Genomic DNA, 26,579 nt, shown 5'->3' with positions numbered 1-26,579 from the left:
TGCTTGAGCTACAGAAGAATGTTTTAGTGGGATGGGCCCGTTTATGCCAGTGCCCTTGATTCATACTGAAGTGCATGATAATAGGGAAAACATGGCTGCATGTCCCCTCCCAGTCATTCAGACGTTTCCCAACTCTTAATGACCCACAGAAATTCTAGAATCAGTCAGGTACAGTACAGTCAGTCACCTTTATTCCAGGGTTAGAACAAGGCCGTGCATGCTGCAGACAGGAGCACAGGCTAGGGGCAACCTCACGGCAGCACAAGGATAGCAGGGTAGGTCAGTCTATTAGGGCAGGTTAGTCTATTTAAAGTTTATTTTTTTGCCTTACAGAGAAACTGCTGAAAAGCACCCTCTCTCTTCTCCTGTTTCTCCCATAAATAAGGAAAGCTCCGTCTCGCTCTCATACAGTCCCAGATGGAAGGATGGTTTATGCTTAGTTCCTTTCTCCCAGCTGTACAAGTCTCTATTTTCTTAAAGGAGAAGCCAGACAGGACTAGGGAGACTTAGGAAGGACCTTTAAGGCAAAACTGGAGTCTTGGAGGTGTGTGTGTTAAGGCAGGTGTCTGCAGCAGTGGTCAGAGGGGATGGGCAGACTGGGCTGGGCTAGGAGTTGAATGCGCTAGCTAGCCAGTCTGGCTTCTTCCTCTTCTGACAGCCTGGCCTCCCCTCCTGTGAAGCTTTGCTCCCACATCCTAGAAGCTCCTACCTTCAACTTCCTCTAAATAGTCTCTGAGCTCACATGTAAATTTAATGTTTGCTGTGGTTGGTTTAAATGCTTTCTTTTCCATTTGGGCTATGTAACAATTTGGCTCTGTCACTCCCTTCACTGTGACAATCCCCTCCCACTCCTGCTCTGGCCTAGACAATAAGTTAATGCCAAAAACCACAAAAAAAAGGGCAGACATGGCAGTGCGGGTTTAATATACATATATGTAGAATATATATGTACACACAGTTAGCACGGTCAAGATGGGGAAGGGCATCTTGGGACAGGTAGGAGGCTGGGTTCACTCACTGTACTCTGTGACTTGGCAGCATCCACAAACCCAAATGAGAAAGGTTACCAAGTCCCTTCCTGGATTGAATTAGGGTGGTAATCAGCGCAAAGGAAACCACTGTAATTAACTCCTTTTTGGGGTATTCCAGAGTGTGAAGGCTACCTACAATATCCATATTGGGACCCCGTAGGTGTGGGCAGGTTGAGGTTAAAACCTACAGATCTCATTCCCCAACCTCCTTAGGCTCAGGGTCAGTATATTCAACAGTCTATATTTAGGAATAAAGGAGTAGAAAGTGGGCCTGTCTCTGCCTGCATCCCTATCTCAGGCTCAGTAGTGCTTGGTCCCAGCATAGTCTCTCCAGAGCAGAAGTTGGGGACATCAAATGCTGGCTTCTCCATGGGGTTTGATTTTGGGGGGCAGCCAGGAAAGGATCTAGTGGTCTTCTCATCAAGATTTCTGGCTCATACCCATCCCAGGCCCGTGACAAGGGCATAAAAGAGGACCTGCTGGCGCTCAGGACTTCAGCCTAAGGAACAGCAGGAAACTGGACTTCAGCCAGTCCAGCAGAGATTTACAAACACTGAATTCTGGCTTTGCTTTCCCCTTCCAGGTAGAGGTTGAGTTGCCTCTTATCTTCCTTCCCCATTGGTTTTCTTTAGCTCTAACCATCTCTCCCATACCTCATCTTCACCTTAACTCCTCAGTGCAGGAAAATGCAGGTCCTTTCTGCTTCCATACTTTAAAGATGTGGGGGAAGAGTGGAGGAAAGGGGAGGAGGAGGAATGTGCCGATTTCTATTTACATAGAAATAGCTTCCACCTCCCCTATAGTGGGGAAATTAAGCTCCCCCTCCCCTGACTCCAGTCCCCTCATGAGGAGGAGGAACTAGATGAGCTAGACAGACAGACAGCCAGAGCGTGTGAACACGCACACACACGCGCAAAGTAAGGGGGTTAGGACCAAGTTAGTAAGTGGGTACAGGGCAGGGGGAGTGCCCTAGCCCCTCCCGGTGAGGATGGGGAAGGGAGTTGTCTGATGAAGATCAACCTTCCTCCTCTTCCTCCCCCTTGCTCAAGCCTTCTTTGGTGGGGGAGCCAATTTGATGATTTCTTCCTCAGAGGGCTGCCGGATAATGTCTGGAAAAGCAAAGATGGGTATGTCCAGGGATAGAAGTTAACCAGGCAGGCCCATTGAGCATCAATCTCCACTCCCCAAATTCAGGGTGATTCTCCACTTTTAAGAATATAGTCAGAGAAGAAAAGCAGCAGTGTAGCTATGCCCATGGCATGGCCTGTTACCTTTGTACTTCTTGGCACTGGGGATACGGGTTAGCTTGGTGTCCAGCTCATCCTCCTCCGAGATCTTCAGCACGCGGGTTCTGTAGTCGACCACCATAGTGAGTAGGTCAGGACGACGGGATATCTCAAAGATGTGCTCAATGTAGGAGAGGTTGTCTGGAGGAAGGCAGCTTGAGTCAGAACTTGGCGATAGAGGTCAGCCTCTACCCTGTCAAACTGGTATTCTTGAACCAACACTGACTGCTTACACTGGTTACTGGAGGGGACTGAAAGAAGGGGGTGCTAAGCCAGTGAAAGGAAGCTTGCGGCAGCCATGCAGTTCTGAGGACTGATCTAGGTAGGACGGGTGTCAATGAAAGTTTCTAGGGCATAAATGGGAAATAAAGACTAGATATCAAGTCCATCCTTGGGAAGGGACAATAGAAAAACTGCCTTCAAAATTAGCCCACATCCATCCTGTCCTTTTTCCATTTTCTTTCCAAATGAGTATCAGAATTCGAGACACCACATGTGGAAAAGAAGGATGAGATTTAGAGCCAATCAAAAAAGTTCTGTGTCCAGTAAGAAAAGCTACTTAGAGAAAGCACTGACAAAGACAGGGTGGTTTGTGAAGATTGTGTATGCCTCCCGCCCTGGTTGCTGCAATAGTCTTGCGTAGTCCTCCTTCAATATCCCTCCCTGCCATCTATCATACTAGAGCCAGAAGAGTTCATACAAAGGACTCTGACTTCCCTTTCAGACCCATCTAACTCAAGATTTACATTCTCAGGTAATCAGATCCAATCTTAAGTCCAGCTAAGGTTCTCTGGGTTCTGCTTTAGGAATCCCACTTGCCTTGGGGATGGTCTATTAGCATTATCATTGTGTTGAGTGTGGGCAAAGTACGTGGAGGTCAGAGGACAACTTTGAGGCGTTGGTTCCCTCTGTGACTGTGAGCCCTGGGCTCTCGGTGGGCATGCATGGCAAGTGCTTTTCCCTGTCACTCTGCCGGCACCTGAGACGGCCTCACACGTCTCCCTGCAAGCCCCAGCTGCATGCTACTGCTCTAACCAGTGTCTCCTTCCTACTGTTAAAAAGCAGCAGCCTCTAAAAGTAGGTAAGAAGACATTAGAACTATGGCTTTAAGTTTTACCACAATAGCACAGGTATTAAAAAACATTTTGTACTAAAAAGGGCCATAAAGGAAGCATGTCTAATGATTACTGCCCTAGAATCCTGTCGTCTCTTAAGAGTGTATCATTTACCCTGCCCCATCATAAGGTTTCACTTTGTGTAAGAGGCTTGTGTTAGTTTGTTTCTATTTGCTGAATGAACAGAGCCCCCACAACCTTTGTCCAGCTTGTTGTGGCTCTCCAGGAAGCTAAACCAGGCACTGCCTGTAGTGATCTCCTCACTCTTCTCACTGGGGATGTCCTCCTTGCAGGCTGACTTGAGCTGTTCCAGATCTTCAAGGGTGATGTTGTTGGTCAGGTCCTGAAGGAGAGTCCCGTACTCTGCCATGACTGGTAGTCAGGGTAATAAAGGGAGAGAAAGCTGAGCTTAGTGTATGGGGTCTGGTTCACTTGCTGCCAGTTCTTATCTGCACCTTATCCCCATCCCCAGCAACACGCACACACAAGAGCACTTTGTCCTGCCAGGATGGTATGTACCTAAAATGTGGAGGTTCAGGGGAAAGCAGATCCGGAGGGAGAAAAGGAAAACCTCTGATACACAAGAAGAAACTTAGGAAAGCTAGGAGCCATCATGGAGTCTAGAGTGACAGGTCACACACACCCCATGCACAATCTTTTTCTTTTTTCCCTCCCTTAACAGTAACCCTGGCAACAGCTCCCCTGACTGAGGAGGCGGTTGCCATGGCAACATTCTCCAGACTTTCTTGCGTCTCCAAGTCCCCCTCCCAATTGCCCCACCTACCTACAACTCCTCCCCTTGTCACAGGCTTGCCTAGCATTGAGACACTAAAAGGTTTGGTTGAAGCCCCGTGCATTCCATCTTCCGTTCTTCCCCAGAAGCAGAGGGTTCCTCATTTCAACTTCCCACCACCCCTCCAATGACTCATTTTGGATGGATGCCTAATTACTTGGTCTGATGGATCCCTGTCGTCCCCCCACCCCATGCTTACCCCTGCATTAGATTATTAGGTCTTAAAGTAGCAGGGAGCCGTGGGCCACCCCCACCTTTGTGAAGCCCATTTTCTCCCTTTATAGTTTACTGGGCCCCAACTCAGCCCTCCTAGCCTTTGTGCTCTGCCTGCAGCCCCCGCGCTGAAGAATACCAAGCGGCTGGCTCTGGCCCCTCGCCCAGTTCCCAGGCAGGCTGGGTGATGGGGGGAGGGGAGTTTAGATGTAGCTTTCAGAAATCTGGCAGGAAGGGGGCTGCTAACCTTTTATCAGCATCCTCTAATGCTACCTCCAACCTGGCCGCCTACAGGCAAGGCTAGACCTGCCATTGGCCTCCATGCCTCTCATGATCCTCAGTTGAGGAAGGGAGCACTCAAGGACACCCTTCACTAAAATAGGGACAATAGCTAAAATAGAAAGGTCAGACCTGGGGCTGGTGAGATGGCTCAGTGATTAAGGGCACTGGCTGTTCCTCTAGAGGACCTAGGTTCAATTCCCAGCACCCACATGGCAACTCAAAACTGCAACAACTCCTGTTCCAGGAGATCCAAAACTCTCACCCACACATATAAGCAGGCAAAACACCAATGTATATTTAAAAAAAAAAAGTCAGACCTCAGAATGAACTTTATAGATTTGATAAAATGTAAAACTCCAGTGGTACGCTAAGTGACTGAGTATAGTGACCTATGCCTGTAGTTCCAACATTCAGCAGTCTAAGGCAGAATTGCTCCAAGTTTAAAGTCATCCTGGACTACATAGCAAAACCTTATTTCAAGTAAGGAACTGTTTTTTGCAATGAGTATATTTTTATGTTCAGAAAATTAAAGCATTAAAAAAGCATTCTGTGGCTAGACCAAAAGGTGGGCAAGAAATTATTTGGCCTTGGACCTGACCAGAGCTGCCCATGCATCACCCAATACTGACCTGAAACTTGCAGATCAAAGGAGCAGGTTGACAAACCTGTTTTCCTTGTTTCTAGCCTCTCTTGCAAGGGAACTGAGGCAGAGCCATGGGCATTGCATAAGTATGGGCCCAGAAGACCTTATTCTCAGCCCCCTACTTGGACCAGAATAAGCTCTCAGAATAATACTTTCCCTCGGTGGCAGGCACCGTGACACAAACAGACAATAAGCCAGACAGCAGGGCTAGCACGATCCGTGGAAGAATTGATCAGAAACACTTTTACTTGCACACCAGGTGCCACCAGACAGAAGGGCCCAGCGGTGGTCCTACCAGGCAGAAGGGCCCAGCGATGGTCCTACCAGGCAGGGCCAGGGACAATGCTCTCTGACTGTCAGCACCAGGAACCATCTCTGCCTTGAAATCTAGGTCACATAGCAGCAAGCTGGAGCCCAGCCCCGCCTCCACTGATAATCCTAGGGGAGAAAAAGGGGTGTGGGGGAGCGTAGCATAGGATGGAGACCAGAAGACCCTGCCCCAAAGGAGGCACGAGGACCAAAGTCTTAGTGGAAAAGGGGTCCATACTGCCTTGATGTCACGGGGAAGAGGAGTTTGTAAATACGAGAGCTGCTGTGGGAGGAACATGTGTAGCTGTGTGTGACTCGGGAGGAGTGAAGATTTAGGGCTCTGGATCTAAAACACAGATCTGCCGGGGAGGTAGGCGGGAAGGGATTAATGTGTGTAACATACACACCCACAAAGGTTGGGGGCAGTTTCCAAGAGTAATACTTACAAGGAGGCCCTTAAGAGGGATGTGGGTAGGATATATAAGGTGGCTGGGGGAGACAGTGTGTACAGACATGTTTGCACGCACTTGAGTTTTCCTGGGGGAAAACAGGTATGTGGCAAATAGAGTAGGTGTGTTTGGGTGCTCTGGTAAGGGAGGTATATGCAGGCACTAGCTGTGAGCTTCTGGGGGACGTATGTTTGTGTTAGAACCAGCTGAGAGTGTGCAAGAAAGTGCAGACTCAATCCAGAGGGGTGAGGGAACCCACAGTGAGACAGGAGAGCTGGCCTTGGGAAAGGCTGCGCATGAAGAATTCAGTGGATATGTCTGGGGGGGGGGGGGTGCAAGACACAAGTCCACAAGGCTGCAGCCTCCACTCAGCTGTTACCATAGCAACCTCCGTTCAGAGTTAACCCCCCCCTCCCAATCATCAGGACAATGACACCACCAATGGGAAGAGTATGGAGAGGGCTAAGGGACAGAAAAGAGGACTAGGGTCTCTTGAGGGAGCAGAGTAAGGAGAATCTGAAGTTGCTTTTGTCCATGGCGAGGTGTGACAGGCAAAAGCAGGGCAGTTAGGGTACAGACAGGAGGACTCTCCCCTACATGACTTTTGGGTTTCACTAATCAGCTATTACCCCTGGCTGGTCAGTCTGGTGGGGCTTGGCAGAGCTTGCCTCTTTCATCCTCACCAAAGATTGAGAATTCGTAAGGACCTATTGAGAAGTCTGCCTTCCTGGCTCTGGAAATTCTCATCTCTGGAGCAGCATAGGGGCCGTCTCAGGAGCGCCGGGTGGAGGCCACTCTTGGGACAGGATACCAGGACAGGAACTGGAGCTCAGGCTGCAGGAAGTCAGTTCCCTTCCCTCTCGTCTCATTCTGTATTCTGCTCACTGCTTCCTCACACCTTCCTTCCTTCCTTCCTCCCTACCTCTCCGAAGGTGGCTCTAGGCAGAGCCCTGACCACTGAGGGTGCAGGAGAAGGGGCCTTTAGGTGCGGATTGGGAAGATAGCACTAGACAAGTAAGTCGTGTGTTGCTCAGAGAAGCCTCGCAAATGGATCAAACACCTTAGTGGGGGTGGCAGCACCATAACTATTTCTGAGCATTCTGATCCTAATCTGTGGCCGATTATCCCCTTTCCCCAGCATTTGGTTCCACATAGGAAATTTAAAAAGGAAGCCTAAGGGTTAGATTTTACCCCTTCCTCCACATCTGTTACAGCTGCTGGCAGTTGAGGGGAGGGGCCATCCTGTGCAGATGCAAGGACCTGAAGGTCCCTTTAATAGGCAGGAGGGGATTCCTCAGCACTCACTCAAGTCAGTTGGTCTTGTCTGGAGCTGGAAGCTGGGGAAGTAATCAACGGAAACAGGTGGGAAGGGAGGGTGCTAGGGTTGGAGCCATTGTGATGTAAGTGATGTCTGGGCCCCAAATCCAGGCAGTTTCTTTGGGTATCTTAGCTGACTTCTTCCCCTAACCTTTTTGTCTAGCTTTGGATAGCTCGGCCACCCTTCTTCCTGTAACAAAGAGGGTTTTTACAGTTCCAGGTCAGCCTGGGAGGACGGCTCTAAAATGTACACCTAGGAAGAAAAACAGGTTGCCTCTGAGACTGCAAAGGGCCATGCCCAAGATGGAGGTGGCCAAAGATAGCTAGCATTGGATTAGGCAGGGCAGAAGAGGGCTTCACGACTGTGAACAGGGAATGGGCCCTGTGACTCTCCCTCTAGACTGTGTCTTTCACAGCTTTGTCCCTTCTCATCTGTTTTCTTTCTCCTTCGTCAGTTTTGGTTTCTTTTTCCACCTCTTTCAGCTACCTTCTTTAGCCCCACTTTGGAGGACCAGGCAAGCACTCTCCCACTGAGCTAAGTTCCCAACCCCCCTTTACTCTTCCCACGGGCTCTCATACCTTCTCTCTCTCCCGATTCACTCATCTCATTTGCTGATAGCCATGGACACATTTGAATTTCATGAGACTCAGCGTCCCCACCCAAATACTCAGAGCTACCATAAGGAGGGATCCGCTTCCCCACTGAAAAGGAAAAAGGTGGACAGAGGAATATATGATGGTTGGCTGCTGCCTAGCTAGTGAAGAAGCCTAGCTGGACTGTCTGCACGTTGTACGTGAAGATCTGTGTGTGAGGTCTTGTGAGTCTGTGACCTTACGTATGAAGTATATGTACGTACACCTGCTGAGCACAGGTGTCGTATAAGTAGTAGAAGCTGGCAGCCTAGGGCATGCTGGCAGTTTCCCCACTGGAGTGTTTAACCGCAAAGGGAAGAGCAATTAACACTAATCGCTCATCCAGCCTGGGGGCCAGACACAACCTAGAGAAACAAGACACAAATGTTCACGTGTTCCTTCTAACTCCCTGCTTTCTTCACCCTCCCTAACTTCTAGGGTCCTCTTTAGCCTACTCTCGAGCATTCTCCGGTTCCTCTGGCCACCCTTCTCTCTCCTTTCCTCTCCATGGTTCACTCTGGATCTGTCCCTTTTTCCATGTCTACCTTCTCACACATTCCTCTCTCTCTCTCTCTCTCTCTCTCTCTCTCTCTCTCTCTCTCTCTCTCCCCCCCCCCCCCGTTCTCTTTCCCCACCCTCCCTCTAACTTGGGTTCCATCCGTGGCTGACTCATTCTTTTCGCCCTCTCCCTTGCTTCTGCTCCCTCCTCCATCCTTTGGCCACACTGATGCCCAGAATCTAGCCACTCCCAGGTACTCCATGCTCTAAACGTGCAGTCAGCAAGAAAGGTCACAGGAAGCCCCTCACCCAGGTAAGAGCACAGGCTCACCAGTCTTTGAGGTATTGTCTGCTAAAGCTGTCCATAAAATCTGGGTGCGTTTGTGGACAGCAGCCGCTTACACCCACTACTCAACATTCCTGTTAAGAGGGATATCTTAGAGCCGCCGGTCACGGAGACTCCACACGGGAGGCAATGGGTTGTGGTGGGTGGGTGGATGCGTAGTGCAAGGATGTTGTGATTTGGTTTGTATGAGAGGATGTGTGTAAGTCACATGGGTGTGTGTCACCGTGTGGTTGGCTTTTTTCCTTAAAGGTGTGTTGTGTCCCTGTCGGTTTTGACACTGATTTTTTTCCTTTTTTTAAATTAGGGTCTTTACGTAGCCTACATCATTCCTCTGCACCCGCAGCTCCTACCTCCTTCCCTCCGGGCAAGCTTCCACCAATCTCACTCTCCCCAGACGCAGTAGGCTGGGTGTGAGAGCACACCTACCAGCTGCCTGCTGCCGGAGGAGCTGAGGCTGGGCTGAGCTGAGCCCAGAGACCGCCTGCAGAGGCGAGTCCGAAGCAACAGCGAGGAGGGAGGGGCGGGAGCTGGCCTGGCCAGGCCGGCTGGGCGGGAAGCAGGCTACATCCTAATCCCCAGGCCTCATAGGACTCCCAAACTGCTGTTCAGCACGGAATGGGCAGACGAAGCCACTCTGCCTGCAGCACAATCCAGACTCTGAATTCACCGGCATAAACCCCACGGGGCCTGACACTATGGACCTGTCTGAATCCTCACGCTCCCCTATTTATCCCCCGGGTTCAGAATCGTGACCTCTCTAGACCCAGACCCCCAATCTACCTCCACCCCACGACACATCTCCCCTTTGCCCCTCTCACCGCCTCCGGAGCTGAGCGCTCAGGGTGCGGGCACTCGTGGGTCCCCGGTTCCTAAGCAGCGTCTGGAGCCAGCTCCTTGGCTCCCGCTGCCGCTGCCGCCGCTCCTGCCGCCGCCGCCTCTTCCGCCCGTGGAGCAGAGCCTGAGCCCAGCACCGCCTCACCCCACCCGGCTGGCCGGTGATGTCAGAGCCGGGGAGGGGCGGGGGGCGGGGAGCGGCGAGAGAAGGGGGAGGGGAGGCAGGAGGGGACATGGACTGTGGGCTGGGGTTCTGGAAGACTCCTAGATGCAGACAGCACTGGTCTGGAGTATGGACTCTGCCTCTTCCACTTCAACTGTGGAACGGTCCTCAGATTAATTTGTCCCCAGTGGGTCGCTTTTCTGCCCTCTGACTTTTGGATGATCACGGTGGCTAGGACCCCTGGAAAGCGGAAGCAATTTGGATTGGGGGTTTTGGAAGGCCTGTGACCTCTGGGTTCTCTTGGCTGCTTTGCTTTAGTATTTGGAAAAGCCTCCTTCCTGGCCTTATAGGTCAGAGGAGCAGTAGAAAATGATCAAGTTTGTCCATGCTAGGAATAGAAATGGGGATGGGGGTGGGGAGGAGCAGCAACAGGATAATAATCTCTTTTACTTGGCCTGGAGCCATGATCTCTTCTGGATAATAGCAGCTGGACCCCTGTGCTCCTCCTGCCTTGCCTTTCCCAAATAAACCCGGACACACTCACCCCCTACACACACACACACACACACACACACACACACACACACACACACACATACAATGATGTAATTTTATTTTCTGGGGAAAAAAGCCACGAGCTCAGCATGCAAATATAGACAACTAACAAAGCCACACTTAGCTGTCTCCTAGCTCTGTCCCTCTGCCTAGGCCCAGTGTGATAATTCTCACTTCCCCTCCACCTCAGGGACTTTCCTCCCCCACATTCTCAGCCAGACTGAAAGAGGGAAGGGAGAACTGGAGAAGCCCTCAATATTTACTCCATCTCTAGCATAAGGGATCTCAGCTCAACCCTTAGAAGTATGACCATCCTTCCATGTTTGCATGCCACTAGAACGGCTCGTCTTGCCTCCGTCCTAGCTTGGCAGAGACCCTTCCAGAAGCCTCAGTGACTTGTTCCTTTCTCGGGGCCACACTTCTGGGAGAAGCAGATCATGTTTCTACCACTTTAAATTTCACAGGGCTTCTCTTTGCTCTTCTCCCCCAGCGTGGCTGGCTGCTGCCCCTTTGAAGATAACATACCCCCAGAATTTGCTTTTGTTCCTAATTCTGTGTCGTAGAGCCAAACTCTCTTGTTGACCCATCTTTGAGACTCAGCAACTGCACAACATGTTGTATTTAAATGAAGCAGATCCGGCAGCAGACACAGACTATGAGCTTCCTGCTTACTGTTTCCTCTAAGTTCATCAAGTTCTGTGTCCACCAGCCAATGAGGATGCTGTGCCAATATAAGGTTCTTCCAACAGTCAGAAATATGAAGTCTTTAGGGACCGGTACCAGATAGGTGCTTAAAAAAAACAGGAAGTTCTTTAGTGTGGTATCTTTCGCTAACCTGTACTAGACAAACCCCATACTTTTATGGTGTAACCTAACACCCAATTATTAATTATCCATTATGTGTGAACAGGTTGATGGATATTTGGTTTCTGTTCTATACAATATGGCCATTTTCTCTAAGAGTGCTGCCTGGGTAGATTTGTCTGTGGAGAGTGAAAATGTCTATAATCTCAGGGCTCATTTTTCCATACTTAGACATCTACTAACTTTACACTGGTTTCACAAAAACTAGGGTGAGGCATAACGTGGTATACACCTGCCATATCAAGATTCAGAGTGTTGAAACAAGAGGCTACATAGTGATGCCCTATCTAAAAACAACAATGTCTCTTTATTTAGAAGCTTGTTCAGCAGTTTGGTCCTTCATTCTCCCAACACCTGTGTGCTTACTCCCACCTGAACCTATCCTGGGGGTGGGAGTATGTGTGTGAATCTTTTTCACAAAACTCTTAACAGGTTTAAGTCTGGGGATGCTCTTAGTTCAAAAGTCAATTCCTCTTGGTTGCCATGACCACCACACGGGTCCAGATTCTCCCCAGCTCACTGATCATACAGTTTCTGATTAGGAGTGGGGCTCTTTGCCTTTGCATCACCTCCCCTTCCCAAGTCTATCCTGGTTTTTGCTATTATTAGTTGAAATTTTGCCCTTCTATCCCAGTTCATAGGATTTAGTTCAAACACTTGTACAAATCAACCCCATTACACTTGCCCAATCCTGTGGCCACAACTTGAATTTCTCTTCACTTTTCTGACCTCTGGTTCCGCCAAAATGACAAACACACCCTGCTAATGCTTTTGAGTTTGTTGTTATACTTCCATTGACTGCAATGTCCCTGTCCCAACTCCTTTGGCTCCCATCAAATCCCGTTCTTCAGTTGAAGGTCTTGAGGAGGTTTGCTTCCATCGTGGAAGTCACCAAGTCCATGTTTATCCCCCTCTCCTACCTTGTTGTTTCATTCTTTCTTTAAACTACCATGGGGGCAATTCTTTACGTACAAGGCCCTATAGAAATAATTCTTTACGTACAAGGCCCTATAGAAATAATTCTTTATGTACAAGGTCCTATAGAAATAAAGAGAAAGCCTGAGTCCCTGCCCTCCGGACTCACTTTAGTGGCTGTGTAATAGCAGACCAGTAAACAGGGTGCATCAAGTGTAAGAAGGGAGGTGTAGGTGTATGTACACAGAAACAGCAACGGGGACCACAGAAGGAGATGGCAGGACCGCCATGGTCTGGAGAGACCTTCACTAAGGAAGAACAGTGGACTCAGTCTTGATGTTAAATTCAGAGCCTCTGGGAGGGCACTGTCAAGCAGCAACATAATCAATTACATATTGCTATGGTATTCTTCCGTTGTTTAGGGTGCTAGTCTTAATTTTCCAGCAAGGCTAGTCAGCTCAAGAGCAGGGACAGGCCTAGCGCTGTCTGTTCCTCCAGATCCCAACAACAACACTGAACAAACACCATGTGTTCAGAAAAGGCTTGTTGACTGGAGGCAGATAAATATCCAGCCCTCCCTGGGATAACTGTTAATCAGCCCCTAGCTCATTCCTAAAAAGGCACTCACAGTGAAATCTCCCCTCCGATGGTCACCTCCCTCCTGCCATAAGGGCGAGACATCGTCAACAACAGACACTTGCTCATTCTGCCCCAGATCTCTTTATTAAGGCCTTGCATTTGACCCAAATACATTAACAAGAGATGGGTGAGATACATCCCTGAACACAGTACCTCCCTTCCTCCTGGCCTGGATCAGGACAGCCAGAAAGGTTTAAGATTTGAAAAGTGGGAGACTGTGTTGATGGACGGGACAGAGAAGAGATGGCAAGAGAATCAGAAAGTATGGGGAGGAGAGAATCAGTAGATACGGATAAGGTATAGAATAAGAAACGAGAGAGATGAAAGAACTGGGCTGGTATCTGAGGAGAAGCAGCTCCCTTTCTCATCAGCGGGGGAGACCAGGACCTCAAGCACCCTGTATGTAGACCACAGTGGGCCCTGTAGTAGAGAGTGACCTAGTGTCCCAAGGAGCTTGGGGAAGTGTGTGGATGGTAGGAAGGTACATGTGAAGAGCAAGTGGGGCTGGTAGTTGGTTGCCACAGCAACTAGTCATCATCGTCATCGTCGTCGTCATCATCATCATCGTCGTCATCATCATCCTCTGTGTTGATTTCTCCCGACAGCACATCTTCTAGCCAGTCTTCCAGCTCCTCGGCAGAAGGCAGGTCCTCCTCGTTGTCCATCTCCATCCATATGCTGTCCGCCTAGGTGATGGCACAGGTAGGGGATGGAAGCCAAATTTAATACAGATCTGGACCTCGTCCTCCCGCTCACTGTACATCCTCTGTCCCTTCCGTGGCCAGAGAACCTATCCTGGTGAAGATCAGAGTCAGCATAGTGATGGCCAGAGTGGAAAGAAGAGGTGAACCGACCACAGACCTCCTTCCCTTCAGTCTGTCTTCCTTCACTGTTGCCATCCTGACCTGCTGAAAGCATGCGTCTCTACTGCGTCCATAATACAAAAGCACTGGTGGTAACTCACAGCCAACAGAATAAAGTCAGAGGTGCCAACATTCAAGATTTTTATAAAATGATTTTCTAGTAATAGTCTCAGTGATCTTAAAGTCTGAAACTCTATTTTAAAAAATGCTTGCCCATTCCCAAACCTGATATTCACTTTTTGCTGTGTTTTTGGTTTTGGTTTGTTTGTTTTTCAACTCTTTTTTTTTTAAGATATGCTCTTGATGAATCACCCTTTTAATCTCAGCACTCAGGAGGCAGAGGCAGGTAGATCTCTGATTTAGAGGCCAGCCTGGTCTATAGAGTGAGTCCCAGGACAGCAAGGGCTGTATGGACAAAAACCTGCCTCAAAATCAAAAAATAAAAACAAGGCCGGGCGGTGGTGGCGTACGCCTTTAATCCCAGCACTCGGGAGGCAGAGGCAGGCGGATCTCTGTGAGTTCAAGGCCAGCCTGGTCTACAAGGGCTAGTTCCAGGACAGGAACCAAAAGCTACGGAGAAACCCTGTCTCGAAAATAAAAAATAAAAATAAAATAAAAATAAAAACAAAACAAAACAAAAAATGTGTACTTGCTTTACAACCTTGGCTGGCTGGTCTCGTACTCAGCCGTGTAACCCAAGCTGGCTTTGAACTCTCTGCAGTGCTCCAGCCTTTGCCTCTCCTGTGCCTAGGTTGCAGGCATGGGCAACCAGGCCTGGCTCTCAGCTTGGAGAGTTTGTCTCCGATTGAAATCCTCTACACTATATAATCTCCACTATAATGCTGCTTCCTCTTAAACTCTACTCCGAGTCTCTCAAGCAGAAATTCCTAGCATTTTATTTCTATTATAAAACTTACCAGAGCCAGCCTTACAATTAGCGGGATACTTGCCTATTCCATTAGACTGAGAATACTATAAGTGCAAAAGCTGCTCTACTCAGTTCAGCTCAACACGTAAGTATCTACTATGTGGTCACCAGAAGACGTCTGCCTTTGAAATGTTCCAAGACTGCTAGAAGAGACAGGATGCTCTAAAGGGAAGTTCTTAATGCCAGTGGCTCCCAGGGTACCGTAGAGGGGATGATTCCAAAAAGAAACTCAGTGGAGGACAAAGAAATTGAACTGGACTTTGAAGAATGACATGATTCCAGCGAGTGAAAGATTCAAATGCTCAGGTCATGCGTCCCCACCCCACAGGTCCAGCCATTTGACCAGAGTGTCTACTGCTCCTGGGCAGTGCTCGCTTGGTTGTTAGCAGCAGTGTGGAAGAGAGCTAGCTATGCTGAGACAGCTGGTGCTGTCTACGGCCACACCACTCTAAACACACCTAGTCCCATCTGATCTTGGAGGCAAAGCAAAGTCGAGCCCCGGTTAGTACTTGGGTGGGAGATGATCTGCTGCACAGCCAGGAATGAGGAAAGGAAACTCACGTCTGTAACATTGACAACTCCTATTTGCGGAGCTGACAAGTCGATGTCAAACGTCTTCTCCCAGTATGGGACCAACTGTGGAGAGAACCAAAAACGTCAACTTAATACCGGTTAGAAGTTCACAAGCCCATCAGAGGATAAGTCTCGGGCCAGAGCTAAAAGGAGGCAGGATGAGCTGCGCTAACGGATGGAGGGACAGCCCAGCTGTGGACTACAATCTTGTAGGTAAAGCTAATCAGTGAAAGAGAAGAAACCTCAAAGGAAAAAGACGAGGAAGGCAGCTTCTCCCTTTGGAGAAGTAGAACAGAAACTCTACTTTGTTCCTGGGTCTACCTACGATTGGCCATATGCCTTGGGGCAACTCACTTCTCTTTGCAGAACCCTCAGTTCCTTCATCTCTCTCTTTTTAAGATTTATTTATTTTTGATTTTTTTTGAGACAGGGTTTCTCTGTGTAACAATCCTAGCTGTCCTAGAACTCACTTTGTAGACCAGGTTGGACTTGAACTCACAGAGATCCTCCTGCCTCTGCCTCCCAAGTGCTGGGATTAAAGGTGTGTGCCACCACCATCCAGCTACTTAAGGTTTATTTTTATTTCTACTTATGTGTGTGTGTTTGAGCATTTACCACGTGTGTGCATACCTTCAGAAGTGGTATGGATCCCCTGTAGTTGAACAACCACCAGACATGGGTGCTGAGAACTGAACTCAGGTTCACCGGAAGAGGAGCGTGTGCGCCTAACCTCTGAGCCATCTCTCCAGCTCAGTTCCTGCGTGTCTTAACATAAGTACTTAAACCTGGCAATCATCAGTATTCTGTCATGTTCCTGTTTGCTCATTCAACAACAAATGGCAGATGCTAGGGATTCAGCTGAGCGTGGAGCCATCTCCCGGCTCATGGGATCTGCTGACTTCCTGAATTCATGTGCAGTGTGCTGTATCCAACTGCTCGCCAGAGGACCGCTTTTCAGCTCTGGCACACAAATCACCTGTCTGCCTCTGATCTGGGAATCACATACTACATCCCGTGCAATCACATGTCGTCCCCGTTCCCCTTGCTCAGATGCCCTCTGTCCAAATTGCTCATGAACATGCAGCAGGCATAATATTCTGGGTCCCCAACTAGGAAGTACATAGGGCTAGGAATTCTGAAACAAAAACAGCGCCCCAGGCCAAGTCCCCAGATTAGGAGCCCAGTGCTTGAGCTGGGCCTCTTACCAGGGGGAAGTCATCGGGGTCAATCCAGATGATGCTAAGGTCAGGGTTTTCAGTATTGTCTTGGGCCACCGCCTTGAGAGTCTCTAAGAACTCAAAACCATCTTGGAGGGAGCAGAAGGGAGAAATGTGAGGTGGAGCAGAAAGGAAAGGGACACAGGAGACAGGAATCCAGGCCTGTTTCCTCACCTCCTACACCAACACATGGCACGCCCCGGGCTGCTAGCAAACTCCCAGGAATGCCTTCCGCAGTCCAATGACCCAACAGACACACCACCCACCCCTGGCTTCCCCTGGGCCATGTCAGGGTTCTTTCCTCACCAGGATCAGCTTCCTCTGCAAAGGCCACAATGTGGATCCCGTCCATATCGTCCTCCTGTTGGAGGGTGAGGAAGGGAGCAGGGTTATAGCTGGGGGCGACCTCACTCTAATCCTATCCAGCCTCCTTGATGTTGCTTGAGTCTGAATCATGGAATGCCACCTTGTATTTTCATGGTGGTGACTCTTTTCTGAGTGACACCTTTCGGCTCTGGTAAGCCCTTTACCCTCAGAGTTCGAGACTACCTTGTACTCTTCATTCACTTAGGCCTGCCATCGGAGATGTGTTCTTCAGTACAGAAACCTTACCCCTTGACTGAGATACTGCTCCCCCCCCACACCCCAGCAGAAGTCACAAGGTAGCGGAAGGATGGCCATTTCTAAGACTCTACCCACCCCTGCTCCCCAAGCACCGGGTCCTGGGAGAGGCACTCACCCAAGTCTCATACATACTCTCAGGCTTCAGTTTCCTCAGGGTTGATCTAGGAGAGAGACAGAAGGTCCCTACTCACATCTCCCTCCAGAAGGTCCCCACAGCTGAAACCCCCTCTGGGTCAGGCCTAGGGCATAGACAGTTTGTACCTCAGAACAAGCCGGCTTGCAAATCTAAAGCTCTGGGCGTCAGGCCCAGATCATTGCATGGCTGCAAAACAATGGCTGGTGGGAAGGGGATGGCTGGAAGAGAGACGCTAGGGGGAACGGTAAGAACTGGGTATCAGGGTAGTCTTTTTTTTTTTTTTTTTCATTTGTTCATTCAATAAAATTGACAACCTGGGCTCAATAGAATTGCATGCCACATGCTGGGTGGCAGTGGCACATGCCTTTAATCCCAGCACTCGGGAGGCAGAGGTAGGCAGATCTCTGTGAGTTCGAGACCAGCCTGGTCTACAAGAGCTAGTTCCAGGACAGGCTCCAAAGCTATATATATACACACACACACATATATATATATATACCATGCCTAATGTGTGCCAGGCCCTGGGTTCCCTTCCCAGTACCAGGAGCAGGGAGGGGTTGAAATACATTGTAAATACTGAGTTAGGTATTGGGTAGAGTTAAACAATGCAAACATGTCGTGCCCCAATGAAAGGGGCCAGCATCCAGCATCCAGTGGGAGAGAGTAAGTGGTACTTAGACTGATGAGTGGGTATTTCTAGTCGTGGAGTCTCATGAAGGAAGTGAATTATGCGTGAGTATAGGGCAGGCTTTCCTAGCTTCAGCAGCGCTGATGCAGAGGGGTGGGGGTATCCTGTGCACTGCAGGATCCTTAATAGGATCTCTGGCTTCTAATTAGAATACCAGCCACACTCCTCACAGCCAAAAATGTCTTGGAAACATTGCCTAACAGCCACTGGCCAATTCCTCTACCTCTGTTGACAACTGCTAGCGTTGAGAATGAGAACAGGCATGGGACTGAGTTAAGGCTTAAATCCCAGTTCTGACTCCTCTTCCCCTTGACGCCTCTTTCATTGAGGATGATAAAAGAATGAAATTCAACAGTAGAGAGGAGGAGCCTTTTAAGTCTCTGGTCAGAACACAGGCACTCACTACTCATTTGTTGGCAAATTCCTTAAATCGTAACCAGCCCCACGGTCCACACACATTCACAGAGGACTTTGTACAGGGCTCGGGGCTAAGTTCTGGGGCACAAAATATAATGCAGAACCACTAGTGTATCAGTGAGCACCAATGTCCAGAAGAGCATTCATCTCCAGTGGACACTGGCTTCCAGGCTGGCTTAAGTTTCCCAGCCCAGCTAACAGACTGGTGTTCTAGCCTCAGGAGGAACCCGCCCCCACTAAGAGCGTTGCTCAGTCCCCACCTCCTGTGCTCCTCCACGAAGCTGACAATCTCCTCTTCACTGTTGGGTTTGTCTGGGATGGTCACAGGCTCATCCATGAAGGCCTCATAGAAATCAATCTCGTTCAACTTCAGGGTCAGCTTCTTTGCCACCTTTGAGGAAGTAGTCAAGTGTTGTGAGTTGGAGATGCAGGGTTCGAGTGGGAACTAGTATAAAGGGGAAACGAGCTAAAGGAAAGGAGTCAGAAAATGTGAGTCTGCGTGGGTAGCTTAACTTCCCTGGGCTAATTTAACAGGACAAAGACAGGGTAGACAATCTAATGCCCCTCTTCCCTTCAACTATACAGAAGAAGGAAGGGATGAGTTTTAGGTGGGGGAGTACCGGAATGCAGAATGGGACCAAGACCCCATCAATTTGGGAGAGAAGGCTGGGGGCAACTTAAGAGTGTAGAGAGAGCCCGTGCGGTTTCAGGGAAGAGAACCTTGCTGTCGAAGGTGGCGAAGAAAGGGATATAGGGATGAAACTCTTCAGCGGCATCCTCGAAGGCTTTGTAGTCTGAGGAGAAGAGAGGACAGTCATTCTCAGGTTCTGCCAGAGAATCAGCCCCTTGGCTTCTCTGCAGATCTTCCTGGACCCATCTCCTCTAGCCTCTAGTTCTCTGAGAATAAAATACAACTGAATTGTAGCGGAAGTTCTGGAATGCAGGGCTGGGGTGGGGGAGGATTGGGGAATGCCCCAGGGTACAGGAGACAGGACAGATGAAGGAGCTGACCATGGGAAGGAAGGAGAGGGACAGGAAATGCAGAACCAGAGATGCTGAGCCATTGGCAGAAGGAGGGAGGCAAGCGGGGTTGGAGAGGGGAGCAGTGGAGGTGTTACCCACGCTCTGAGTCTTTGTTCTTGAAATAGCCAATGAGTTTGATCTCATCCTCAATATTCTCAAATGCCTGCAGCTCTCGTTCTCCTTCGATCAATTCGACGGGGTCTTCTAGGACCTGGAAGAACAAAAACATGAAGGAGACCATTTCTGTCCTCACTGATAGGACACAGAGAGGGATCCAGGGAAAGGCAGGGGACTTTTTCGGGATAAAGAACTAGCTGATGGTAGAGGGTGGGCACATGGTATGCTGTACACTGTTAACAGTGTTGTGCCTTGTGTGTGAGGTATATGTTCTGTATCTTCTGTTTGGCATGGGGTATATGTTTGTGATATATTGTTGTATGTGTGGCTTATTTATGGGTCTAATTGCATGGTATATATCTGATATAAATTGTGTATGTTGCATGTTATATGTGATATATGTGTATTGTACGTCATGTGTGCTGCCTATGAGAGTGCATTGTGTGTATGCTGTGTGACTGGTATATGTGGTACTGTATATGATGTGTGCTATTTGTTACGTGTGAGCATATACATGTGGTGTGTCTGTTTTGTGTGCATTGTGTCTGATCTGTGTGAAATATGTTTATCTATTGTATGTTACATGTGGTATGTGTGCAGCATATGTAGTATGCGTGTCTGGTTTGTGGTGTCTGTGGTGTGTGTGTAGGGGTGGAGGGTGGATCAGTAGGGACTAAGGGGCACTGGAAATGTCAAGGCTGTCAGGCTCAGGGGAGTCCTCACATCAAGCAGAAACTCCACCAGAGTGTCCGCAGCAAATTCGCCATCGTACTCAATGACTTCATCTCCTTTAAACACATAAACGCTGTCCTCTTCAATTAGTCCTGAGGAACACAGGGGAGGTGAGCTGCGACCCCAGCCTTCCCCGAGTCGAACTTCTGGTTAGAGCCCACTGTATAATCCCAACAGACTCATCCCTGCCTCGCCATTTCTCTCCCCCACTCACCTTCAACAACTCCTTACACCCTGCGTTCTACGTCCGCGCCTTGTGATTTTAGTTCAGGAGCTAACCTCACAGCTGAGCAGGCTAAGACGCTGGGGCAAGGAGGGGTTGTGGGGAGCAGGTGGGGTCTGAGGGGAGGACACCAGAAAAATGCGGATTCTAGCAACACAGCTCCCTTGCTCTGCCTACATAGCCGGGGATGAATATTCCTGCCAGCGTCTCTGAAGACTCTAGGAGCTGCTTCTCTGCTATGGCCGTCCAGATGACTTGTTGCTAACTACCCTTCCCCCATCCACATCCGGTGTCCAGCCTGTGCTGCCGCCTGGTGGCCGGGTGATGTAGCATCTGTGCTCTGCTAAGGGGGGGAGGGGAGGGATGAGGGGGAGGGTGGGAGAGGAGAGGAGTTGAAAAGGTCTTTGCAGAAGGTCTCTCTGGCTATGCCTGTATTCCTTGGTTTCCCCTTTCCTTCTAACACCTAGCTGTGTTTTTCTTTGTTTCTTCTCTCGCGTTTTTTTGTTTTTTTGTTTTTTTTAACTAAATTAGGCTAGTATACAAAGCAAAGTATCTACATGCATTTTTTTTTTTTTTGGTTGTTTCACTATGTAACCGAGGAGGCTTTGAGCCCACAATATTACTGCTTTATCCTCCCATGTACAAGTATTGCAAGAATGAGCCACCATGCCCCTGCTCATGCCCAGCCTTAGCCATTTTTTAGATAAAGATGGCCACCCGCCCCACTCCATCTTGTGCTGGATTGGAGCAGGCACAGATCTCTGTATAGAATAGCCCCCAGTCTCAGACTCTCCTCCCCACCAGAATAGATATGGTAGAAGAATTCCTAAGCCCCCTGTATCTCCCCCAAGTCCTCCACCGAGAAATCTCTGGTCTGGCATCCCCTTTCCGCTTCTTGCCCCTCCTTCCCTTCCTTACCTAGTTTCTTGGCCACAGCTGCATCCTTCTCAGAGTCCACCAGGCCGAAGCCAACACCCTTGTCTTCTAGGACTTGGGCTGCTAACTGGAAGAAGGAGTCAGGGTTAAAATTAGCTCCTAGAATTCTTATTTAACCCCCTTCCCCATTTAATGCTTTCCTACCATCAGGTCAGCTGAGGTACAAGAAGCTGAAGCATTGACCTTGCCCATTCGTTAAGATGCACACTCTGCAAACACCCCCTGGTCCTAGCCTGTCTTTGTCGCAGTGTTTTTAAAGATTGTGGGTATTTATTGCACATTGTAAAGTTCCTGAGGGAAGATGAGGAGTCTCATTTTCCCTGAAGGGCGGGGCCCTGCCCCTTCCATCCTGATCAAAGGCCAAACTCAGCATAGGGGAATATAGGATCCTTGGAACCCTCAAGTAACTCCCAAAATGAGAACTGAGACAGATGGGGTGAGGGGGCGCCTGGTCATGTTGTTGAAGGGTGGGAAAGTCTAGAAAGTCAAGAGGTCACCATTCATCACCCAAGGAGGGAGAGTCACATCAGAAACTAAGTAGCATTCTTCTTCCAGATCCGTCTCCCCTTTCCGTAGTACTGTAGCATTTCCAGCCAGTCTTCAGGGTAGTCACAGGCTGGTCACTCCCCCACAAGCCTCCCCACCCAGTAATCCACCCTGACTCTTTCTGCTGTGGGTACAGCTGCACCCTGCCCAGTCCTGCAGCACAGTGATTCTTAGGGGAACGGGAGGGCGGGTGGCAGGTGGATGGCAGAGGCTACTGAGCACTCAGGATAAAAATACTTGGCTCATTAATCAGACAGCGGTTTCCAGAGCCCGACAGGACACACAGAAATGCAAGCCTGGGGCCTGGTGTCTGACACTGAAATGTTCCAAGTTTTCCATACAAAGTGGAGCCTCTTGGTATCACCAAGCCAGAGAAGGGACCAGAGAAGTTAAGACAAAAAACAAAACAAAACAAAAAAGCATGACCATATCGCAGCTCCCTTAAGGGTGTGTGTGGCCATGTATCCCAATCGTAAGGTCTCCCTGCTGCCACTTCCCCCCACATCCTTGTGCTTTGTTTTAACCATCTCTGCTGTGGGTTAAGTCAGACTTGGGGTGGGGGTAAAGAAATCTCCTCTCTGAAAGAAAAGATGGGGATGGCATGCTGAAGCCTCCTTCAACCAAAAGAATTTTCTGTAAGGACATTTGTCCACTAGGGACAAAAGAGGAATTGGAGGACGGAAAGGGACTGGGCTGGGAGGCTCGTGGGAGGCCCCCAGGAGATGTTTAACTACATAGTCATTAAGTCAGTCATAGGTAAATATCAGTCCTGTTTACATTCCTGCTGGGTATTGGGGTATAGCCCTAAGTGTGTGAGGGGGGCATATTTTTACTAGGAGAGAACATCGCTGGTATGGAACGCAAAGCAGAGGCCTGCACGCAGCCCCCCTCCTTCCCAGCTAAACCTGGGATCCCTGCCTCCTACCGCACAGACTTGCCCTAAAGTTACCAAAGGAAGCATAGGGCCCTGGTTCCTGAGTCTTTTTCTTTTGGCTAAGGCTGCATTCCAGTCATGCTCTCCATGAAGACAAAGGCCCTGTGATGCTCTGACCCCAGCTTCCACCACCCTCAGACACAGAAGGGACTGGGCATGCTCCTCGGGCCTGCTATTCTCTACTCACCTCAAGGATTAGCTCCTCCATCTCAAATTGTCTTTGAGAGGCCTTGTCGTCCTCAGGGGGCTCATGGTAGAGGAGGGCCAGCACCTCATACTTCTTGAACACATTCTTGTAGTTCTTTGCGTTCACATTGATGACACGGTCCACACCATCGTACTCGGGGAAGTCCAGCCCTTCCTCCCCCTGGACTCCTGGCTTGGGTATCCCCAGCACCAGTACAAACAGCAGTGCTAGCCGCAGCTTAGGCACTGCCCTGGCCCCCATCCTGTCAGTAGCTCTCATGGAGGTAGTGGGATCTGGGTCTGCTCTCCTGGTCCTGAGGAGGTTAGCTGAGATAGGGAGGTGCCCCTGGATACAAGAGTCCTGAGTTAGGGGCTCTGGGTGGGGGTGGGGTAGGGATTGGGCCAGAGCAGTGGACAGAGGACACTGCTGGGTCCTGGAGAAACTGCCGACAGAGCCAAGTGGAAAAGGGTCAGGAGGAGCAATAGGAGCAGGGGCGGGGAGGGAACCGGAGCTGCCCCTTGAAACTGGCACCCCTCTGTCCCCACCTGGTCCTGTCTAAATATGTCTCTGTGGTTGGCAGGAGAGATGGATAACCTTCTGAGGCCAGGACAGCTCCACGAGAGCCTGAATCCTCCCACCTCCTACACCTCTTCCCTAGGCTCCCAGCAGCTTCTTCCTCCCCCTCCCCCAGTGGCCAGGGCTCCTCAGCCCCTGGCCCCATGCAGGCCTAAGAGCTCATCGCCATATTAAGAAAGGGAAAGGGAGAGATGCCGGATCTAAAAATAAGACCAGATGAGTTAGGGGTAAGTGAAGCCGAGGCTGGAGGAGGGGAGATGGAGGGGTAACTGGGGATCCCAGGGTAGGACAAGGCTAATCAGACAGACATGTAGGTGAAGAGGTGGACGCAGTTTGGGTCAGAGGCTAAACTGAGGATGAAGTGGGGGACGTGCTGCCTTTCATCTGACGCCTAAAATCTAGCAATCATCCATAGGTAAAGACTATTTCTTTGATCCTATGAAAGAGAGGGGGCAATAAAAGCACATTCCAGGCTCCAGGAAAGAAACCCCCTGCAGTTCCCTTTAAAGAACGTGGACCAAGGATGAGATCATTCTCTGAATAAAAGATGGAGTGGAGTCCAAGACCAGAAGCCTGGCTTTGCTCCAGCCTGTTTCCTTTGCTTCTCTCACCAGTCCTAACTCAGGAATGTACGGGGAAGGACAGGGCTGGCCCAGATTCCATCCTGTAGGGATGTGGGCTTGGGCTTTCTCAGCCTGCAAGGACCACTATGAGGAAGGGAATTCTTCTGGGCTGCTTCCTCCCAGTGCTCTCTGCCCTGATCCTGCGGGACTCTGTTTCTAGGACAGAGAGGGCTGAGCGGGATGCCCAGGCTGCGTGATTCTAAATTAGAGAGCTAATAATAAAAAAATACTATTTTTTCCTATGTCTTTGATAAGGCACCAGATGATCCAGTATAAACCTGGGAAAAATCAACATGAGGTAAACAGGAAGAGGTGGGCCCTGTGCAAGGTTACCCGGATTGTGGATTAATTCTATGCATCTGAGACCCGAAGCAGAGCTGGAGGTGTGAAAACGGTAGTTTCAGGTTCCTCACTTGGAGGTGAAGAGATGACTTTAGTTTTCAGTATCTAGCAAGACCCCTTTTATGGCCTTCTAGGGCTCACACTCTATAAGAACTACACCAGGGCTCAAGGGGAATCGTGAGAAGATCACCCTAAAGCCAGCTCTCCTTGTCCCCTCTGCAAGGTTTTTCTCATTCGAGAAGGATAGTGTTTATTTTGCATCTAGGTAGAAACATGAAGCTATATTAGCAGAATAGCTTCTTTTGCTGCCCTGTGACAGACCTCACGTGCCTAACTTACATTCTTAAGAACAGGAGTGGGTATAAGAGGGACAGCTGCCACGGTAGCAGGGGAGACCAGTGCATGGCGCTGGAGCTGGGGCCATCTCAGAGTCCTGTCTCTTGATCTCCCGGGAGAGCGCCCAATGTGCCAGGCAGAGCTTACAACCCTGGCTGCAAAGGCCACCCAGGACTGCCCATGAGTAGATCCAGTCTTGGTGTCTCATTTCTGCAGGTTTCTGGGGAGAGGCAAATGTCTGAAGAGACAACGGAGCACTAGATTTCTTCCTTCATGAATTAGACCTTTGGAAGCAGACAGGACTTCATGGGGACCCTGGCCCCTTCAGCTCCTTCTATGCTGCCAGCTCTCCCCACTGGGGGCCCTTTCTGGCTCCATTTCTACCCTTAACCTCTTCGGCTCCTACATCACTGCTCTAGGCCTCCTCTCTCTGATGCTTCCCTCTGTGCTGTCTTCTCAGGAGCCCTTCATTCCAGGCTCCCTGTGTGCAGCCCTTTGGATGGATTTAACATGCCTCAGCCACCCATATCAAATGACCCTGAGTTGGGGTGTCAGTATTTTTAACCCACCAGACACTCAAAGTTCCTCACTACTGAAACTTGAGGAGCTGGTCCCCCTCCTCCCCATCTCACATACCTCCCCACCTCGTTTCCATCTTCCAGGGTCTGTTTCAGCCCTGTCAGCAGCCTGGGTGGACCCCAGACTGTTAGAGCTCTGTCCCCAGGAGACCTTGTGTTGGAAGACGAAAGGGGTGGAAGGAAACCTCCGAGAAAGGAGCCCGATACAGAGAAAGAGGGGCTGGCTACACCCTTCAATGTGAGGGATTTTTTAAAAATTTTGTTTTGTTTTCTGCCAGCCTGCAACAAAGCCCATCCTTCAGGTCCATGCTCCACTCCCATTATCCTGTTTAGTTTTTGTTTCATTTGTAACCGTGTTTGGTCACGGTTACCACTGAAAGAGTAGTTTGAAAAGCGGTTAATGCTACAAGTTCCAGAATGAGGCTCTAGCTTCTTCTCCTACGAAACAGAGTGCAGTGGTGGGAATCTAGAGCACAGCCCTTGCCGCAGTGTCGGGAGGTGTGCAATGGTGCCTATGCTGTATTTTGGCAACAGCTGCTGAGTTCTTCCCGGTTTTCCTCAGCATTCTTCTGGTTCCTTTGGTGCACAGATCCCTAAAAGGTCCCTGAGAAGGAACTCAGAATCTTAGAGCAAAGCAGAGGTGCTCACTGAGCAGAAACGAGGTATTAAGGGGGAAGACAAAGTGGGAAGGAACCACAGGAAGAGGCTGGGTAGGAGAGAGGTTCCTTGCACCTTTGTGCTAAGACAGGGGAAGCTTGGGTCCAGGGCTTAGGGTGTAGCTCAGCAATACAATAGTTGCCTAGCATGCACATCGCCTGTTTCAAGATTATACTGGAGAGAAAGGCTAAAGGATGGGCTAGGTTAGAGATGTCCTAATGACAGGCCTACTGGGCAGGGACCACCAGTCTGCCCTAGAGGAGAGGACCTCCCCACACTCCATGTGACCGTTCCCAAGTCATTGAGCCTTGCTGGACCTGACGGGTCTCCTTAAGAGCAACAGTGCTGTGGCCTGTCATCTGATCTGAGAAAATTCAAGTCAGATCTAGATTATTTGGCCCCACACACCCCAAATGTGGGTGCAGATATGGGTGCTAT

The 26,579-nt window shown here is 49.7% G+C and overlaps 2 protein-coding genes across 2 annotated transcripts; both read right to left on the bottom strand.

The window, feature by feature from the left end:
- Positions 1 to 169: 169 nt before the first annotated feature.
- Positions 170 to 9,891, bottom strand: Pea15 (proliferation and apoptosis adaptor protein 15). Its single transcript, XM_057769838.1, has 4 exons — positions 9,734 to 9,891; positions 3,631 to 3,804; positions 2,303 to 2,458; positions 170 to 2,140 (listed from the first exon to the last, which is right to left on the bottom strand). Exons 2-4 carry the CDS (start codon positions 3,800 to 3,802, stop codon positions 2,076 to 2,078), a joined length of 393 nt encoding a protein of 130 aa, XP_057625821.1. The 5' UTR covers positions 3,803 to 3,804; positions 9,734 to 9,891; the 3' UTR covers positions 170 to 2,075.
- Positions 9,892 to 12,928: 3,037 nt separating this feature from the next.
- Casq1 (calsequestrin 1) lies at positions 12,929 to 23,547 on the bottom strand. The gene is made up of 11 exons (XM_057769773.1): positions 23,030 to 23,547; positions 21,345 to 21,429; positions 20,195 to 20,295; positions 19,454 to 19,565; positions 19,052 to 19,125; positions 18,592 to 18,722; positions 17,206 to 17,251; positions 16,773 to 16,827; positions 16,455 to 16,555; positions 15,238 to 15,312; positions 12,929 to 13,571 (listed from the first exon to the last, which is right to left on the bottom strand). Exons 1-11 carry the CDS (start codon positions 23,306 to 23,308, stop codon positions 13,413 to 13,415), a joined length of 1,218 nt encoding a protein of 405 aa, XP_057625756.1. The 5' UTR covers positions 23,309 to 23,547; the 3' UTR covers positions 12,929 to 13,412.
- Between the last annotated feature and the right edge of the window lie 3,032 nt (positions 23,548 to 26,579).

This window comes from Chionomys nivalis, chromosome 5, assembly GCF_950005125.1.
Source record: "Chionomys nivalis chromosome 5, mChiNiv1.1, whole genome shotgun sequence".
Classification (NCBI taxonomy): Eukaryota; Metazoa; Chordata; class Mammalia; order Rodentia; family Cricetidae; genus Chionomys; species Chionomys nivalis.
Note: the sequence above shows the minus strand (reverse complement) of the source record. Positions and strands in the feature narration are given on the sequence as shown.

Coding starts and splice junctions, on each gene's coding strand:
- Pea15 (XM_057769838.1), bottom strand. CDS start 3,802: ATGGCAGAGTACGGGACTCTCCTTCAGGACCTGACCAACAACATCACC. Junction 2,459..3,630: donor CCACAACAAGCTGGACAAAG/GTTGTGGGGGCT, acceptor GCCTTCCTCCAG/ACAACCTCTCCTACATTGAG. Junction 2,141..2,302: donor CAGTGCCAAGAAGTACAAAG/GTAACAGGCCAT, acceptor TTGCTTTTCCAG/ACATTATCCGGCAGCCCTCT.
- Casq1 (XM_057769773.1), bottom strand. CDS start 23,308: ATGAGAGCTACTGACAGGATGGGGGCCAGGGCAGTGCCTAAGCTGCGG. Junction 19,126..19,453: donor CAAGAACAAAGACTCAGAGC/GTGGGTAACACC, acceptor TCTTCTCCTCAG/ACTACAAAGCCTTCGAGGAT. Junction 16,556..16,772: donor TGCAGAGGAAGCTGATCCTG/GTGAGGAAAGAA, acceptor GCTCCCTCCAAG/ATGGTTTTGAGTTCTTAGAG.